Source organism: Centropristis striata, chromosome 14, assembly GCF_030273125.1.
Source record: "Centropristis striata isolate RG_2023a ecotype Rhode Island chromosome 14, C.striata_1.0, whole genome shotgun sequence".
Classification (NCBI taxonomy): domain Eukaryota; kingdom Metazoa; phylum Chordata; class Actinopteri; order Perciformes; family Serranidae; genus Centropristis; species Centropristis striata.
In genome coordinates, this window is record NC_081530.1 from 26,440,746 (window position 1) to 26,459,521 (window position 18,776).

General features: G+C 40.2%; 1 protein-coding gene across 5 annotated transcripts; it reads right to left on the reverse strand.

Moving 5' to 3' along the window:
* Positions 1 to 223: 223 nt before the first annotated feature.
* tpd52 (tumor protein D52) lies at positions 224 to 18,025 on the reverse strand. Of its 5 annotated transcripts, XM_059350327.1 has the most exons (8): positions 17,893 to 18,025; positions 7,528 to 7,655; positions 6,681 to 6,829; positions 6,043 to 6,144; positions 4,026 to 4,067; positions 2,735 to 2,783; positions 2,520 to 2,549; positions 224 to 1,101 (listed from the first exon to the last, which is right to left on the reverse strand). In XM_059350327.1, exons 1-8 carry the CDS (start codon positions 17,909 to 17,911, stop codon positions 979 to 981), a joined length of 642 nt encoding a protein of 213 aa, XP_059206310.1. In that variant the 5' UTR covers positions 17,912 to 18,025; the 3' UTR covers positions 224 to 978. The 5 variants fall into 5 exon arrangements, with proteins under 5 accessions (XP_059206310.1, XP_059206313.1, XP_059206312.1 ...); XM_059350330.1 differs by lacking the exon at positions 4,026 to 4,067; XM_059350329.1 differs by lacking the exon at positions 2,520 to 2,549.
* Positions 18,026 to 18,776: the final 751 nt, after the last annotated feature.

Sequence of the window (18,776 nt, forward strand, 5' to 3'; positions counted from 1 at the left end):
CAGAGAGGGGAGAGACTAGGTGTTACCTCCCAGGCAGAAACAATGACAAGTGTTTAAATATTGACTCTGGCTCTGGAAGAGACACATTTATTCTGCTCTCACCTCGGGTCAAGGCTGAGCCTTCACCCTGTGTTTGCTCTGCCTCTGTTCTGCTGATCTTGGCTGTTTTCCTGTAACTATCTAAGCGTGCAGATCATTTTCTGACAGAGTATTAACAATGTGGAACAATGGATGGTTTTTATTCTGAAGTGTGTTTTGAAATACCAGCTTTGGAGTCTGGTGCTGCGGCCGTGACTCACAGCATCAGTGTTGTACCTCTGTGATACAAAAAGGCATACATTCATATTCTGAACACAGTGTTAGACTACCTTAAGATTGTGTGGTGCTTAAAATTATTATAAGAAAGAAAACAGAACAGAAAATCAGTTTTCCCCCAAAATGGAGACAGAGAAAAGAAGTGATTATAATAACTTTTTACATTTTTAAATGTAAATCTTTCTCTGATCAAGTTATATTTCTATATATTTCTGCAATTTACTAAACTTAAACTAAATATAAATCTGTGTTAATTTGAAGAATAATATAAACTAGGAGCATGTTTGGCATCTGAGCTTTGCAGGTTAGACAAAGGCAGAGAAATAAGGAGTGCAGGAGGGGAAGGAAAGTCTTACAGCAGGGAGGAGTTCTCCCACAGCGAGCCAGAATAGACTCAAATATATACGATCGACACGAGACCACATGCCTGCACCCATCCTATGCTTTCAGTTTCCACACCAGTAACCAAGTGAGCGCACGTGTCAGACAAAAAGACCAGACAATTAGATTACAAGGAAGGCTGTGGTAAGTCACTTGTTTTCAATAAAGGGAGACTGGCACACAACAGTTTAGGGGGCGAGTGCTGGCGGCCCAGAGGTTAGAGGGTCAAGTGAGGAGGGGTGGAGGGGAGGTCAGGAGGGAGGGAGGGGGGTCAGGCAGGTCTCAGTTCATCGGCGTGTCCTGGGTGGGCGAGCCTTCAGGCGGACTGAGCAAAGTCTCGGAGGTGGGGCTCCCGCGGTCCTGGTCCCCAGGGTCAGTGGTGGATGCTGCTGGAGTCATCTTGGTCTAAAGTGGGGGGAGGAGAAAGACCAAGGAGAATAATGGAATTATTGACCCAAATAACTAAATTACTAGCTCCCATAAGTTAATTATGGGATTTATACACATAAACCCCTCCCCCCCAAAAAAACAACAACAGAAAACCATTGAAATATTACATTACAATTTGTAAAATTTGCCAAGAAATTGACATTATTCAGGACACAGAGCAGCAATGAAGACTGTTGAAAGGATAACTGATTATAAGGAATGTAACTCGCAAGCAGTTATATTTTGTTTTTATTATTATTATTTTTTTGGAGGGTTTTACATGGTCCTTTGTTTTTCTTTTTGTCTCTTATTTGTTATTGTTGTTGACAGGCTTTTTTGAGTCTGAAAAACCCAAAAAATTAGATTGAAGAAAAAAATTTGCTTAACTAAATTGGCTAGCTCTTTCCAGAGCTTAAATTTAAAATGCATCAAGGTAATTCAAAATGCATAAACAGGAAACATCCTTCTATTAAATCTATTCAAACCCGTGTTGAACATTTTTAATTAAGAAATAACTCAACCTCTCTTTTACAAGGTTTATCTACAAGCAATTAAATACAACTTCACGTCCTTTAAATTCACAGAGGAATTCTGCTGCTGCAGCCTTATTTGCTCTTTGGTCTTATGACCTGTGGTGGCTAACATGAGCTAACTTTAGATACAGTAGATATTGCTTTTCAACTCAATGTGCTCTTATTCTGAAATAAACACTGGTGGCCACAGCATACATGCTTGCACTCTGTAGTCTCGAGCAAGGAACTTTTGGGGTTTTTGTGCTCTGTGTTAAACTTTAAACTTTCGTTTATTGATGTTAACAGATCCCATTTCTCAACTAATGATAGCGAGTGTTGCAGACTTTTGGAGCTGAAGAGAGGTTAGGTAAATGTCACATGGTTTGGATGGACATTCTTTTCCCGTCTCGAATCCTTTACATGGAAATCAGTTCCTAGGTCTGTAGAGGCGACGAAGAACTTTGGGGAAGGTCTCAGTTTTTAAGTTACGCTACAATCTAATCATCACACATTGGTAATACAAAGCAATAACCACATGTACATCCCTTCACATATGTTTAAATATACGTTTTTTGAGTGTGCGATAAATTATATGGGAGTTATTAGCCAAAACGCACTTTCCTTTATTATAGCGCCACCTAGTGGTGAAAAAATCAGGATGACAATAGATTATACAATTTTTCGCCAGGTGTGACTTATATTTAAAGTTTCATGAGTTTTGGGGTATGTTCAGGCAGTGAAAAATGCAATCATTTGGGTACGAGAATAATAATATTTAAAAAAAAATCATTCGAAATACAATAGGGACCTCGCAGGTCGTTGCCTGCTCGGGCCCTAAATATAAATTAATAAAAAGTGGTTTAAAGGTGATTTTTTACTCACAATGAAAAGAGGTGATGCACTGTCCGAGACCTTTAGGAATATTTAATAAAGCTATTAATACAGATATTACACACTGATTGAAAGGATGTCTACAACTGAGTAAGTAGTAAACCATCTCACTGTTGTTTTTAAGACTTCATTGAGGTGCCACTTAAACATTTTCAAATGTGTACGTGTGAAAAATGCAGCCACAATATCAGTTTTTAATCAGTTACCTTCAAAGTCTCGACCTTCTCTTCAAATGACTTGAAAGTTGGTGCATTTCTGTGAAAGAAAAATACATAAAACATCAAGATCACAGAGCGACTACTGTCTTTGACGTGCTTATACACTCTACAAGTTCAGGAAAGTGGAGATGCAGACAACAAGTTGCCCATTCAAAAGGAAGAAACAGCTTGATATGACTGTAATCACATCTTTACAGGTCATGTTATCTGATACTCAACACAGACAATAAAGGATTTTAAAATGACCCCGTTCTATTATTCTCTCCTGAAAAGGTGCTAAGAGGTTTTAATTTCCATGAAAACATAACCAAGACAGTGTAGAATGATCATGATGAGAGGAACATGCAGTCAACACATTCCTTAAGTTTGATTAATTTAAAAATTAAATACATCTTAGCAAAATTTAGAGGAAAGAACTCTGATTTACAGAGAGCTGCACAAACTTATAGATGATATGATATTTTTGTTGGATATAGGTCGGAATGGTGTATATGAATCTAATATATTACATTTCTGACGCTTGAATAAAGCTGAGACTTTTAGTAAGTTAGCTTAATTAATAAGGCACATTATATCTATCTATATCTATATCTATATAACTAGAATTATAAATTGATTTGTTTACTTTTTTAAATGGAAATAATGTTAAACATATTGATTTTGCTTTTAAAATATGAAAAATTTTAGTCTTTGATGATAAAAACTAAATCTCTTGATTAATGATTAAGGTGATTCATCAGTTAATAACCCAAAGAGTTATTAATAATGAAAATAATTGCAGTTCTAATCTCACACACCCAGGCCTACACCTTATCAAACATGCTCAAATCTAGAGAATTTGAGCACAAAAATTGGTTAGAGGTTGAAAGTTGTGTGCAATTATATTTCAGACCAGTAAACTACACTGAACAGAACGTATTTGTACGTTTTTGAAAGTGGGCGTTCCGAATTCACAGCTAACCGCTGCTGCCTCGGGTTTCACAAATGGCTTTTATCTCCGTATTTTAGTCAAGATTTTTGCTAGACCTCTGTCAGTATGACGGAACAGCAGGTCTGTCTAGTTGAGATTATAAAAGCTGCAGCTTCACTGATAAAGCAGCTCTGAACGGTGAAAACTCTGCACAGCCTTATTTAAGACCTTTTTTATACATGTAATCAATAACATGAAAATACAGCTTCTTTTTTCTCCTGTGTAGCATTCATCTCTTTCATATTTTATTCAACACTTGTAGCTCAGAGGGCATCACTGGGTGCCACTGTCACATTAACACAAACTTACCTCATAACAGGCATACTAGCCGAGTGTTGTAATGAGCGCATGCTGTCCGACAGCATTATGGAGAAGAAAAGGGGTATTAGTGATCATCTTAGCAAGGTTTTGTTAGACAGAACAAAGACAGAAAGACAAGAGGACAAAGAGAGACGACAGGCACACGTGTGCAAACACAACATACAATCATTTATTCTTCTATATGTTCAATCAGCGAGTATTCCAAGTGCATAAATCCTATAAATCCTGCTTTATCCCATTAAGATTGATTGTGATTTAACACAGTGGGTGTGTGTTAATCCTGTGTATTATGGGGGAATATCTTGTCATCAAACACACACACACACACACACACACACACACACACACACACACACACACACACACACACACACACACACACACACCCCTTCAACCCCCCCACCCCCAAAACCAGCTCTGTGTTGAGGCTGCGTTTCTCAGCACTCTGGTGCTTTGAGGGGCCTAATAATCTTGTTTGCAGCTCAGTAATCCAAAGAGAAGAAGGATGACAGGGGAGAAAACAGATTAGGATCGGGGGGCGGGGTAAGGGGGTCAACTGCAGCTACATCTCAATGGAACAATCTGTTGCTGCTGTTAAGCCTTGTTTAAGCAGGAAATATTAGCAATAATGTATTGGTGGATATTATAGGAGCCACTTTGAAAGCAGAATTTGAGGACAGATAATCAATTTATTAGATGTACTGCTACCATAATATATTCCTGTTGTGAATAAGGAGAAGATAATAGAGAAAGGTGGTAGTTGTGAACAGTAATGTGATTATAATGGCCATTTAAAGATTATAAATGGTAAAATACTGCATTCGCTACAGTAGGCATATACATAGATATGATGTTAAATTAGGTTTGTGCAAAATGAAACAGACAACAGCAAAGCAAGCAAGTAAGCAAGAAATTGGAGATAGTAAGCCCCTTGTTGTTTTTTTTGCAGTTTTCTTTTCTTTTTAGAGGCTGAAGCAGGCTCGATTTTAAAGCTATTTTGACCATTTTGTATGTGTGTAACAATTGTATCAAACAAAGAAATTGCTGCAACAACTTATTAGACACAGTTGAGTATGGAAATGGACTTCAGAAAGCCATACATTCATGTTCTGAACCCTTATACTCCTTGGTTTTAATTGATTGATTAATTAAGATATTTTTATTAGCGATTTACCACCAGAAAAACTTGACACAGTGCTGAGCATCTCAAATTAATCTTCAGATCCCCAGCTTTCAGATGGTTTACATCACTTCTATGTGACATCCAGTGATGGAATGTAACTTCAATTTTATGTAACTTTAAACTTCTACACTACTACATTTTGAGTCAAATATTGTACTTCTTACTCCACTACATTTAACTGCCAACTTTAGTCACTTTTCAGGTCAAGATTTAACATAAAAAATATGATACATTTAATAATTTAGTAATTAGACCTTTTTTTTAAAAAAAACAAAAAACCCTATTACAGTATATTAACTAGTTCAAATGAAAATTAAAATGCTTCTCACATAAATGCATCAATAATAATAATAATAATAATATTAATAATAATCTAATAATATATTTGGATTATATTCTGCATATTGAGTACTTTTGATACTTTAAGTACATTTTGATGCCGATACTTCTGTACTTTTACTGAAGTTAGTTTTGAATGGAGGACTTTTAATTGTAGTGGAGTAATTTCACAGTGTGGTATTTTTACTTTGACTTAAGTAAGGAATCGGAATACTTCTTCCACAACTGGTGACATCTATCATTGACTTACTATAAAAATCCTCTACTCACAACCCCAAAATCTCTATACAGTGGGGCCGAATCATAAGAGGTTAATGGACTAAATCTCACAGCTCACCTAAAGCTTAATTCACACTACACAACTTTCTGTCTGGCGATGGGAAGACTTGTGGTCATCATACTGCATGACTGGCTGGACACTGTGGTGCTTCGCAAAATATGATCTACTTTTAAAGTCACACTGGTGTCTCCCGTCTCACTCACCTGACATCCTCAAGCTTCCGGGTGATGGCTGTCCCCACATTAGTGAATGCGGCCGAGGCCTTCAGACCTGCCTGAGACAGTGTTTCAGATGTCCTCCTATAGCTGGAACAGAGAGCAGGGGAGACAGAGGGAGGGTGAGGGAGAAGTGATGAGGAGCAAAAAAAATATGAAAGCAATGAAAAGAGACAGAGAGATCAAAGACTGAAAAGAGGCATCAAGGTCAGAATTGACTTCAATGTCTTTTTCATTAAAAAACAAAAAAAGCCCGAAAGCATCACAAAGCTGCTCGTTTCCTGTAATATAAAAGCCATCAAGCGGCTTTCATGCATGCTACAGGCAGCTTGTCAAGAGCACTGACATCTTTTTCCTCATTGTTCAGCAGCGAAAGAACCTTCTCTCAACAGTTAACCATGTTTTCAGGCAAAAAATTAAACCTTATGAAAAGAAGCAGCGTGCATATGTTGGAAAATCGGTGGATAATAAAGCTGTTGGCCATGAGGTCAAAGGGCTTGCTGCCACAAAAGTTATCTCATAAAAGGGGTTAGTGCCTGTAATCAAGAGGTCATAATGAGAAACAAATGAATATATAGTGTGCTCTCATGTCAGACGTCAGCATATTGTGGTAGTTGAGAACTTACGCGTTGGAGGTGGTGACCTCCTGCCAGGTTTTGGTGAAGTTCTGTTTCAGCTCATTGAGAGGTGTGATGCCCAGCTTCCTCTTAATGTCTGCCAACTGCTTCTCCTTGGCTGCCAGCACCTGGGTCAGCGTCTGGATCTCATCCTCAACCTGCACACACACACATGCACAAAGTCAGATATTCATTCATTATCATTCTCCGCTTATCTGCACTCGGGCCGCGGGGGGGTGGAGCCTATCCCGGCTGACATTGGGCGAGAGGCGAGGTACTGCCTGGACAGGTCGCCAGTCTATCGCAGGGCTGACACACAGAGACAGACAGTCTCGCTCTCATTCACACCTACGGGCAATTTAGAGTCACCAATTAAACCTAAGTGCATGTATTTGGACTGTGGGAAAGTATGCAAAAGTACTCTGCCATTATAATATTTAGTTTAACCTGATTTTCTCACGTTAAAAAGTTAAAAAAAAACAACAACAAAAAAACCTGGGGACTGGAAGCTTTCTGCTTTTTTCTACCTCATTGAGAAATTAAGGTAGAAGAGAAGTTGCTGCATCTGACAGTTTTGATTTTACAATTTGAGAAAGTTTTAACTTTTTTGAAACAAGCAAACAATGTGAACCATTGTCTCTCCAGGTGATAAACCACAACAAACAAGATGCTCCAAGCTGCTGGAAATATTGGCTGTCATGGGTATGACAAATCCAACATGTGAAGCATGGTAAGTGGTTGGATGAGCTACAGAGGCATATTGTTGCCTGCTTTTATAACATTCTCCAGTATTTGTGAATACAACACCTGATCTTGACTCTCTGAACCAAGACCTTTTAATCCCCCCTGACCTGACCTTGACCAGCTCTTCCTGAAGCTCCTGCTGCTCTTCCTCCGTCATGGGGGGGGGAGGGGAAGCGGGACTGACAGACGTCACTGCATCTTCGCCTACCTCCGGGACTGAGTCCGGATGCTGCTGGGAACCTGTGAGGTAAAATAAAAATAGTTAGATCCATCTGTTCGTGTCACCTGGCGAGTCATGTGACAGCTCATCTTTTTTTAAAAACACATGTTGGTGCCCATGTTTGCTGTGTGACAGTGAACAGGTGGGATGGAATGGGAGGCTGATGTTGGTTGTCAAACTCTACTGTCATGCTTGTTCCCCTGGAGGACGAGGAGGAGAAAGAAGCTGGTAGCAGGTGATTATGTGAAACACGTGAGGGTTGGATTAGGAAAATTAAGGATGCTAAAGATGCTGTTTGATGATGGTGGTAGCCAAGAGGGAAACACTTTAATTCCTGTACAATTTCACCAAACACCTTCTCTCTCTCACACACAGAATCATATATTCACTCCACACATACAGTATACACAGTATACAGTGAACACAGTGGCTTTGATGTTGCCGTCTCTGACAGATCCATGCCCAGTAGGAGCAGCAGTGCATCAATAATACAAAGAACTTTCTAGATGGAGACATCCTGGGCTCAGACAGCGTGAGAGAACAGAGCAAAAGAGTTGTTAGGACCTGTCAGTCAAAAGGACGGCGGGTGAGGATGTAGTGGGCCAAAACTGAGCTGGAATAGGGAATCACAAGCCTATCTGGTCTGTCCTCGTATTTGAGGGACTCAGAGGAAAATTAAAAATACAGTAGCTGGGGCAAAAATAGGATCGTGTATAACGAAGAAAGAGGAAACCCAAGAGCTGAACAAAACAGTGTAACAAGGAAGGATACAAAAAAGGAACTTCTAAAGAAAGGAAATTGGGACTACACTGTGCCGTTACCTCAGCAGGGGCAGAACTGAAGACTGAGAAGAGGCCAAAACAGAGAGTAGACTTTAATAAAACATTAGCCTAGCATCTAGAGAGGCAACGATTAGTCAATCAAACAGAAAAAAAAATCAAACTATTATATTAATCTTTAAAATGTTTTTTTAATGGAAAAGGGGCAGAAAATGCTGCTTTCAGCCTCTCAAATATGTAGATTCCCTGCCTTTGCTGTTTCATATTATCACATCTTTGTCTCCTTCATGCCACACCCCGAAATTCCAAACACCCAAAACTGCGAACACTGAGACAGTATGTCCAATCACAAGAAGCTCACAAATATATACTCCCACGTAGAGTACACTGGAATTTCCTCACAACTGCCTGGAAAGCTATTCATGCAGTAGGTTAACACCGTTCCTCAGCCTCCCAATCACATCGTGTTAACATGAGCTCAGGCCTGGGCTGTGCCATTACTAGTCCTACCATTAATTAATACCACGGGAATAAGAAGTGCTGATTGGATGTGACACAAGTGAAAATAATATATATGTCCTAACATGCAAGAGATTGAACTCAAAATGAGTAAATCATTTTTACAGCCAACACAGAGGCAGGCATTACAGTAATTAAATGAGTGGGAATTGTCTTGAAACCACCCCCACTCTTCCTTAGAAGCGTTACTTCATCTGCCCTCAAGCTCTTTCCCCCTCATATCTCTTTCTCACATCTTACATTTGCCCTCTCTTCCCATTGCCAATGACACAGCGGTACTACTTACACACAGACACACAAGATATATAGAAATACACACCCGATTACAGAGTTACTAATAAAACAAATCCCCCTCCTTGTTAAATAGTACTTTTACTTTGCTACGCTACATTATGCTGCTGTTTTGTAAGACTTCCTCAGGGTGGGAAGAACAGGTTCTGTAGGCTGACACCTTGCCTGCGTTATCTGCTATGTACAGTTTTGTAACACATTTCTGCAGGCAGCAATGTGAGATCTGTATGTCTGTGTGGAGGTAGCTAGGCAGCGAATGTATGCCTTGGAGGTGTGTTTCCATCAGTAGGTGCTGAGAGCAAGAGAGAAAAAACAGACAAAAAGCCAGAGACAGAAAGAGAGAAGCTTGTATGTGGATGTTGGCAGAAGTTTGGCTCGCTGTACCAAACATACTCACATTACTGCCCCACCCCTCTGCTTTAGCTCATTTCCTCTTACTAACATGCCCTGCCCAATGACCACCTAACTTTCTGTAGCAAATCTATAACAATTAGAAAGCTATACGGCTGACGAATGCTTGGTAAACAGACAGCAGGCAGCACATCCCTTCTGCTGTCTGTTTCGCAGGGTAACTGTCCCTGCATCCGGGGCTCAGCACCGCCCAAGATGATTGTGATTGGTTTAAAGACATACAAACAAAGAGAGTGTTTCTCTCCCTTATCCCAGCATGATAATGGGTGCAGTCTGCTAGGCACGACTAAATTAGCCATCATTTGCTGGAGTAGGTCTCACAAAATTTGAGATCATTTGTGTTTGTGAGACAACAGCACAAGGTGTTGAGACACAGAAACTCAGCCATGACACATCAACTGCCACCAACATGTGGTCTCTAACATACTGTGCAATATAATCTTGACTTATTCACTATATCACATCACTGATAGTGTATGGTCCTTATTCCTACAAAAGTAATGATAGTCATAAGAAAATACAGCATCAAATGTATGGGCAATTTACTTAAAGCGGAAAGACAGGCCAGAATATTCTATGCATGAAATAATCAAAATATAAAATTTGCAGACAGCACACTCAACTCTTCACATAAACACAAATTTCATCACAAGTTTTCTGTCAACTTGTTATCTATATATAAGAAGAGATGGAAGGGGGAAAAAAGCAAGACAGATGAAACATTTGGTCTACTACTGGACATGAGGTTTGCAATAAAATAATCAGAACCATACTAAATTAAACTGAATTTAATTTAGAAGTATAATTATTTAGCATTGTCCTTTTTATAAATTAAAAGAAAGACTAAGAGTTGAGAAAAGATGCTGTCTCAAACACACGGCTGTGTTGTGTTCCCCCAAATTCTGCTCGTACAATGAACACACACACACACACACACACACACACACACACACACGCACACACGCACACACACGCGCACGCGTGCACACACACACACACACACACAGTCTTCACATCCTGCGCCCGGCCTCTCCCTTTCCTCCTTGTGATTACCTCTGGTTTTGACAGCTGGTGAGCTGGGCGGTGTGTCGCTGTAGGCCGGGGAGAGGTAGAGGTAGCTGGCGTTGACTCCTTGTTCAAAGTCAAACGGAGAGTGGTATTCCTCCAGGGGCTCCATGTTTACAGCTTGTAGAGTGTGTTGGTCGGAGCGACTACCACCTCCCAACCACCACCACTACCTAGGCAAAGGCAGCAGAGTGCTGATTGTCTGCATGTGATCCTGGCTCGTGCTGGCTCTGTGTCTCCTTGTTTACACCGTCCTGGACGCTTGTGGTGTGTGTGACAGAGGGACACAATATCCCAATGTGTGTGCACACTGGAGGAGGTTTTGTATTGGCTTTCAGATGGTCAGAAGGTCAGAGTGAGAGTAAAGTGAAGCTGATTTCCAATTTCTGTCTCTGCAGCAGGCCAAGGCGTTGTGCACCCTCTGCTCCTTTCTTGCTGTTAATAAGTTACCTGTCCATTCAAACAGCTGTAACACACACACACTCTCTCTCTACACACACCCTCTTCCTCTCCACCGTAATCCCAAAGGTCAATCCTCAATCCATCCTTCAAACATCCATTTGTGCAATCAGTGCCGTTTTCAGCTGCTAGCCACTGTAAGCAGAGCTCACGCTGCAGTGATATTGCGTGACACTCTGGTTCAATACTCTCAGGTCTTCTCTGTCAATTCCCTCCCTCACTTTCCGTCATCAAGCCTGTCATCCAAGGAGGAAATAAAAGAGGTCCCATTTGTGTGGGCTGGTCACATGGTGTGTGTGTGTGTGTGAGGTGGGGGGGGGGCTGGATGAAAAGCATAATCTGCAGTGTCCCAGATTACAGTGAAGCGCTAATCCAGGCTGGCCGGTCCAGCTTGGAGCAGCAGTAATGCTAGTCAGCTAGAATGGAGGGGAGAGGATGCCAGAGGCTACACTTGGTATTGTGTGTGTTCTTGAGGAAAAGTGCTCTATGTGTGGATAAGAGAGCACGTGCCCCTGTGTGTGTTTGCATGTCCATACTAGGGCTGCGACTAATGATCATTTTTATTATCAATTCCATTATTTTCTTGATGAATCGAAAAATTGCCATTGAGCATAAGCTGATACATTCAAATTGATGTTTTGCACATCAAACAGTTCAAAATCCCAGATTTTTTTTCTTTTAATTTAATCGAAGACAAAACAAAACATCAAATATTCAAATTTGAGAAGCTGGAACCAAATAACTTTGGGCATTTTTACATAAATGAACAATCAATTATCAAAATAGCTGCCAATTAATTTTTCTGAATTGTTTAATTGGCGAGTTGTTTCACCTTTGCTTCATACATGCTAGTAATAAATTTACCTTTTCAAAGGTACATGCTCGATCTGTATCAGGTATAAACAACAAATCACATTTTTCCTCCAGCAAATTCTGAGAGGAGAGATATGAGGCAGGAATTCAACCTGCATGAAAACAGAGAATATGCCAGAGTAGGTCATGTCTCACTTCATTCAATGAAATTCAAGGAGTGTCAATAGACAGCGAGCGTGTGCAAGCACCTGCTGATACCCTCAAGACTGCAGTAAAGTGGAAAAGCAGCCTGGTGACATTCCAGAACTAGTTTTATTGGATGTAGATGCTATGGAAAATTGAATGTTCCTAGTAGAAGGCATGACTAAAATTCACATGTAAATTTGTCCTAAGATTATCCTGTAATACTTGAAAACAAGCCCCCTAGGTGAGAGGATCAAGACAGAAGTTTTCTCTGATAAAGAGTAAAAAAAAGTAAGCACCAACATAGTCCATGGTTATAAAGTAATTTACACATGAAACTGCATTATGACTTATGCCATCACTCTCCATTACTATGAAAAGGTAGGGTTTTGACGATGCTGACATCAACATGGTAAAGATCAGTACAGAAATGTCCAAAACCATAAGTCAACTTAGAAACCAACTACGATTAACCTTTTCTGTACACTTGTTGCCGTTTGTTTCTATACAGAACAAGTGACAGCCTCCAGGTCTAAAAGTGGAGCTAATGCAGAAGTGCCTTAAACCTGCATTATTTCTTATGGCCACCAGGGGGCGACTCCACTGGTTGCAAGAAGAAGTCTGATTGCAAGGTATGCTTTATGGTGTGGCTACCTAGTGAGATCCAGCCCTTGCTCCTTTTGTACTTTTTCCAAATTTAGATATTTTGAGGCTGCTGCTTCTAGTCCGTGGCCTAGAGGTTAGGAATCAGGCTTGTAACTGGAGAGTCGCTGGTTCGAATCCCGGTACTGACAGGTCTAGGACTGACGTGCCCTTGAGCAAGGCACTTAACCCCCCTGCACAGCTCCCCGGGCGCAGTAATGTGCTGCCCACTGCTCCTTGCATGGTGTGTTCACTTGTGTGTAAAATAAGGATGGGTTAAATGCAGAGGTTGAATTTCCCCATTGTGGGATTAATAAAGTACTCTTCTTCTTCTTCTATTTTATAGTCTATGATACAGAATGACATAAATTATGATGTTCTGTTCAATCCATATCACTCATGCCAGGCTAACTAATGAAACTGTGGCCTGCCTGAACTGCAAAGTCAGGCTTTCATTCAGCAAGGTCATCCCAGGAAGGGACACACATACAGGCTCTCATCACAAACTATCAAGTGTCATCATGCACACATGTAGTAGAATAGACCCACATCAAGAGCAATGAATCCTACCCCGCGAATGAACACTTTATTTATAGCTTTTAGATCACAATTAATACTCAACATTATTTCCACTCCACGAGCTGCCTGACCAGTGGATCCACTCATTCATGAGCGTCACCGGATTCATGTGACATTTGTTAAAATGAAAATCCCCGGTATGCTTGAATTGGTTACATGATTAAATATTGTAAAAAGAAAATTCCACCAAAGTCACAAATTTGTTTTGAAAATAGTCTTTGAACAAACCTCCAATTTCAGCGTGTCCTTGGGTTGGATTCTTTAATTTATTTAAAAACAGATAACAGCACTGAAAAAAACAACCCATGGGTGCCCATCTACCCAGACTGTAACCAGAAACAAACAGACTTTTTTAAGTGGATAATGAAGCACTGCATGAGCTCCATTACCTCACTATTCATGGCATACCCTGTCACATGATTAGCCTAAAACAAGAATCATGAGACATAGATGACTTGAGATGCAGTGCGAGTGGCCTCAAAGTTAACAAGACATGTGCATCATGGGAAAACAGGAAGAAAGACACAGACCCTGTAGATGTACTGTAAATGGACAGTAGTTTTACTGTGGCACTACATCTATACTAAGCTAGCCTGATGCTAGCTGTTCTCATTGGCTGTTTGTTAGAATAGCTGTGAAATATAACACACTCAAATTTGTAGGAGACACGTGTATTTCTGAGCCAATATGTTGCTTTTTTTTGTCAGGCGGTGACCTCTAGTGGCCGTAGCTATTATGATGGCCGCGACAGGAGTGAAGTAGGAAGCGAGGCTACATAGTAGATATAAATACAGATAAAATCCATTTGGGTTGGGCAGGAGGGGATGTGGTAGATCAAACGAACACAGGACTTTGACCCAGGAGATTGTTGTTCGTGTTTTGTTTTAAACTAAAAGTCAACTCGTTATTTTAAGTGAACTTGCAGGTAAACTTCTGTACGTGAATACGTTACGGTCTACGTCACCTTCTACGTGACCTAAAAAACCATGTACAGAAGTAGTTATGTTTACCTATACCCTGTTTTTTTATAGTTCCATTTGACAGCAAGGCCCAATGTTTCTCTTCAGTGTCATGTTGGAAGATACTCCGTCTGATGCCAGAGGTACCAGACAGGTGAGACCTCTGCTTGGCCAAATCTCACAGGTTAATGAGAAATTCTCCATACAGAAGAAGTTAAATGACAATGAATGAAATGGCTACTGCATAATTTTAGTTTATCGTATATTAGAGACCACATTTTTATAGCTACAGAAACTATTTACATAAACTTATAAAAGGTATCTTTGGCTCAACTAGTCTTGTCATAAATGTTGTGATATCCTATACTCTCTCTCATTGCTGCAGTAAGCTGAGCAATGAAAAAAGCTTTAAAAAAAAGTGGGAATAATTATATAAAACACAGTACATTTTAACCATATGCCACTTATGCTAACTTTCATTCATGTAGCAATCAGCTCAAAGATCAAAGTTTTTTTAAAAGAAAGGGGGATTTCCCTTCAATCTTTGGGAGGAAACGTGCAATCTGCAGACATCAATGGACCTGCAGATTTTCTGGGAGCTTAGTTACATACAGGATTTTAGTTTAGTTCAGTAAAGGCTCACATTAGGCCCTTCAAGAGCTCTTTTTAAAATGAGTTGTGACAACCAGGGCTGGTGCTCAGACATGTTTTTTTGAGCAAACTTAGTGACGGATGTGGGAAACAAGCATTCAGTTCCACCTACATGGAACATTTACACAAGACCGCAAACAAAATTCTCAAATCAATACAGCTAATCACAAGCCTTGTCTCAAAGTTTGTCACTACAGGCTTTCAAACACTTGATAACATGAGTGGTGGACATTATGGTGGAAAGTATGATTTTGTTCTAGTGAAACACATTTGTACCACAAACAAGTCAGCTGTACATGGTTGGCGGCGGGGGGGTATCTGTGATCCCAGTCCCAGTGATCATCCAGTCGAGCCAAACTGAAATCTAATAAAGCAAAAATGTTGGCCGCAGTTTGTGATCAATTTCATTAGACATCTGAGTTGGAAAACAAGATACTGTAGATTGGCAAGCCTGACTGTCACATTTTTTAACATCTGATTTGACCCAAGACCATAAGCCTCTATCAAGAAGGAGGAAAATACCAAAAAGATTCAAGTAGTACAGATCATGTATGACATTCTTGTCAAGCTATAAATCCCACATTTTTTATATAGAAGCTTGGTGTGAGATGTACTGGTGCAGTTTAAGGGAATAAAACCTTTAGGGGACATTTACACTATAATTATACCGATAGCACCAATATCCCAACAATATGCTAACAAATCAATAAACTTTTCCAAAGTATATCAGGCACATCTATAAAGCAAGAACTACTGATGCAAAGATATTCAAACTTTGATAAAAAAAAGGGATCCATTTGATCTGAATTTACTTCTGGAAAATCCATTAAACTGCAGGCAAAGCATGCACAGAGAAAGATATGTCTGTTATCATAAAGGTCATCTACATAAACACAATCAGAAGAGAGCAGACTTCACTCCCCTGACAGCTGCTTGAGAAGCACCAGTCAAACCACTCAACATGCACACCGACCTCCCTCCTTTTAAAACCCTGCAAACCTAGCTCCTTTTTATCCTCTTATTTTTAATGTTTCACCTGAAATACTGAGGACAATTGTGGAAGACTACCTAAAAACTGCATTGAATAAACAGGCTTAAAAGTAGAGATCTGTAATGATGTACTTTAGAGTCTTTTTTTATCTCAAGTAACGGTTACTGAGTGGGCTGAAAGCCAACAGGTGACAGTGACAAGGAGAAACATTATTAGGATAGCAGACAGATGGTGCTTGTATACAGCTACCATAGAGACCTATATGAAAGCATGAAAAAAGAACTTCACCATCTGTAGTTGCAATATAAAAACGAGAACTAATCACTTCCTATGATAAAATGAAAAAGGTACACAATGACAAAAGAAAAAGATAGAAATGCACTTCTGTTATATAGCAGAAGTGCATTTCTATTGGTTTTTTAAAGCCACATACAGGCCACAAAAATACAAGTGATTTTCTGCCTGAACTGCTGAATCAGTTGCACACACACGGAAAGTAATGTAATGCGTCAAGGGAAAACCTTGAAGGCATGCGTAGCACAGGAAACCTACACTTCCAAAGAGGAACTTGGTCACGAGACAAGCAGCCAGACAAGAAGCCCCTAAACAACAAAGACTAAGAGACAATTTTCTTAAAAATACATCAATTTGACAGAGACTGGCATAATTGCCTGGCATGCATCTCAATCAGTCTGATATTATTAGGCACACACTATCAAGCAGTAACAGGTTACATCTGTCAACATATAAAATATGCTTTGACTTTCCTTAGAGTATATACTATTTTTAAACTTGAGGCAAAAAAAACAAACATGCAGATGTGAGGAAATTACATTTCTGGTGGTGGTTTAAGAGTGTTGTCGCCCACATGGAATTAGGTCAGGGCTGTGCCTTGTTTACCTGGCATTCCCTTGAGGTGAACAAATAAACGTATGGCACTTGCTCCTTTCCACAACAAGTACAAGGCCATTCTACGAGTCCTACGTACAAGTTTTATTTGTTGCAAAAATGTCACACATGCACTTGCCTGAGAAGCAACTACTGCAATCTACAAGTACACAAACCTGAAAGGATGGGTAAGGGGTGTGGAGGTATGACAGAGCAGATGGCTGCCTAGCAGGAATGGAAATGTCCAGGTAGGTAGGAAAGGGAAGGAAGCAGGAATACCTGCTACAATGCATTCACAGCATACCTGTGGTTCATGCACTCACCTCCTTTTCCTTATATTAAAATACTTGGCAGTCACACTTAGGCCTGTTTGACCTCACAGCCTTGTATCGTAGACTGGAATGTGCTACGTGCAAACTAAACGCTTTTTGTCTTGCTCAAAAATACCAGAAATGTGGACAGAGTGGCGTGACTAGAACAGGTATAGTGGGGAAATGTATAAAACACAATGCGCTATCAAACGGGTTTAACCTAATTTTAAAGATGAACTACTCATTCATTTGTCACCAAATCTAAAAACAATTCCAATACGACCTCATCTTCAAACTTTGGAAAGTCTACACCTAACGTATAACTCAGTATGTGTCCAATTGTTGTCCTACTTATTGTTTACTTTAACTGACAGGACAACTTCCTTATATTTTACTGAAGTAACGTTAGCTCATCGCACAAGTTGGAACAAATGCTGTGTAATTCTCTACTTCCGTGATAATTCTTGCACAATGTTGGCAGTCTATTGATGTGTCAGAAAGATTTAATTTCTTCTAAAGCGCCTCGCCGTTATCTCTGTGCCAAAAACGCACTTTATTTTAGTTTGAAAAGTAACATATGTTCTCAACTGACTAACTCCAGTCAGTGCGCAAAGTTAGCTAGTTTGCTAACTTTCATGTTTTAAAAAAAAAAGTAGTTTGAAAACATTTTCAGATAACAGCACAATCACTGGGAGACATTTCAACAAAACAGTTACCTTTCTCTGCATCCTCCATTGTGCGGCCGAGCGATGATTGTGGTGTTTTTTGTGTCTAGAGTGTGCAGGTTGCTCACTTGGCTGCTGCAGATCTTCCTGCTCTCTCTCTCTCATGTTGCCAAGCAGCTCGTCGTGCGGGGTGGGGTTCTGTTTGACGTCATCACGCAGCAGTGTAAACAGAAGCGAGCACGTGGATCAAGTTTTACACCATCAACAAGACAGAGCTGCACGAAAACGACACGTCTTTATTTATTTCTTTATTTATTACTGTACCACACAAATATGCATATCTGCCATACCGTATATAGAGAGTAATAATAAAATACTTCATCCAGGCTATACACAAGTAAATCAAATCAAAATGACTTTATTACTTAATTTATCCCCGAGGGAAAATTCAGGTCGTCTGGTAGAATCTCTTGAAGAATGAGACAGCCTGATGGCTGTAGGAGCGAAGGATCTTTTGTATCTCTCCGTCCTGCAACTAAGAGAGAGGAGCCGTCCACTGCTGTTGTTGTTTTTTTGGTCCATAAAGGTTTTGTGTAGCGGATGATCCGGGTATTTCAGGATGGCCTCGAACATCTTGACAGTGCATCTCTCCACCACCTGCTTTTTTGACCAGTCTGTCCAACCGCCTTGCATCTCTGTGTCTGATGCTGCCTCCCCAGCAGACTGCAGCATAAAACAACACACTTGCCACCACAAAGTGATAAAACATTTGCAGCATCTCACTACAGATGTCCAGAGATCTGAGTTCCTTAAGAAAAAGAGGCGGCTCTGCCCCTTTTTGTAGAGAGCGTCAGTGTTTAGGGACCAGTCCAACTTATTATCCAGGTAAACACCTAGATACTTATGACTTTGCACCACCTCGATGTCCACCCCAC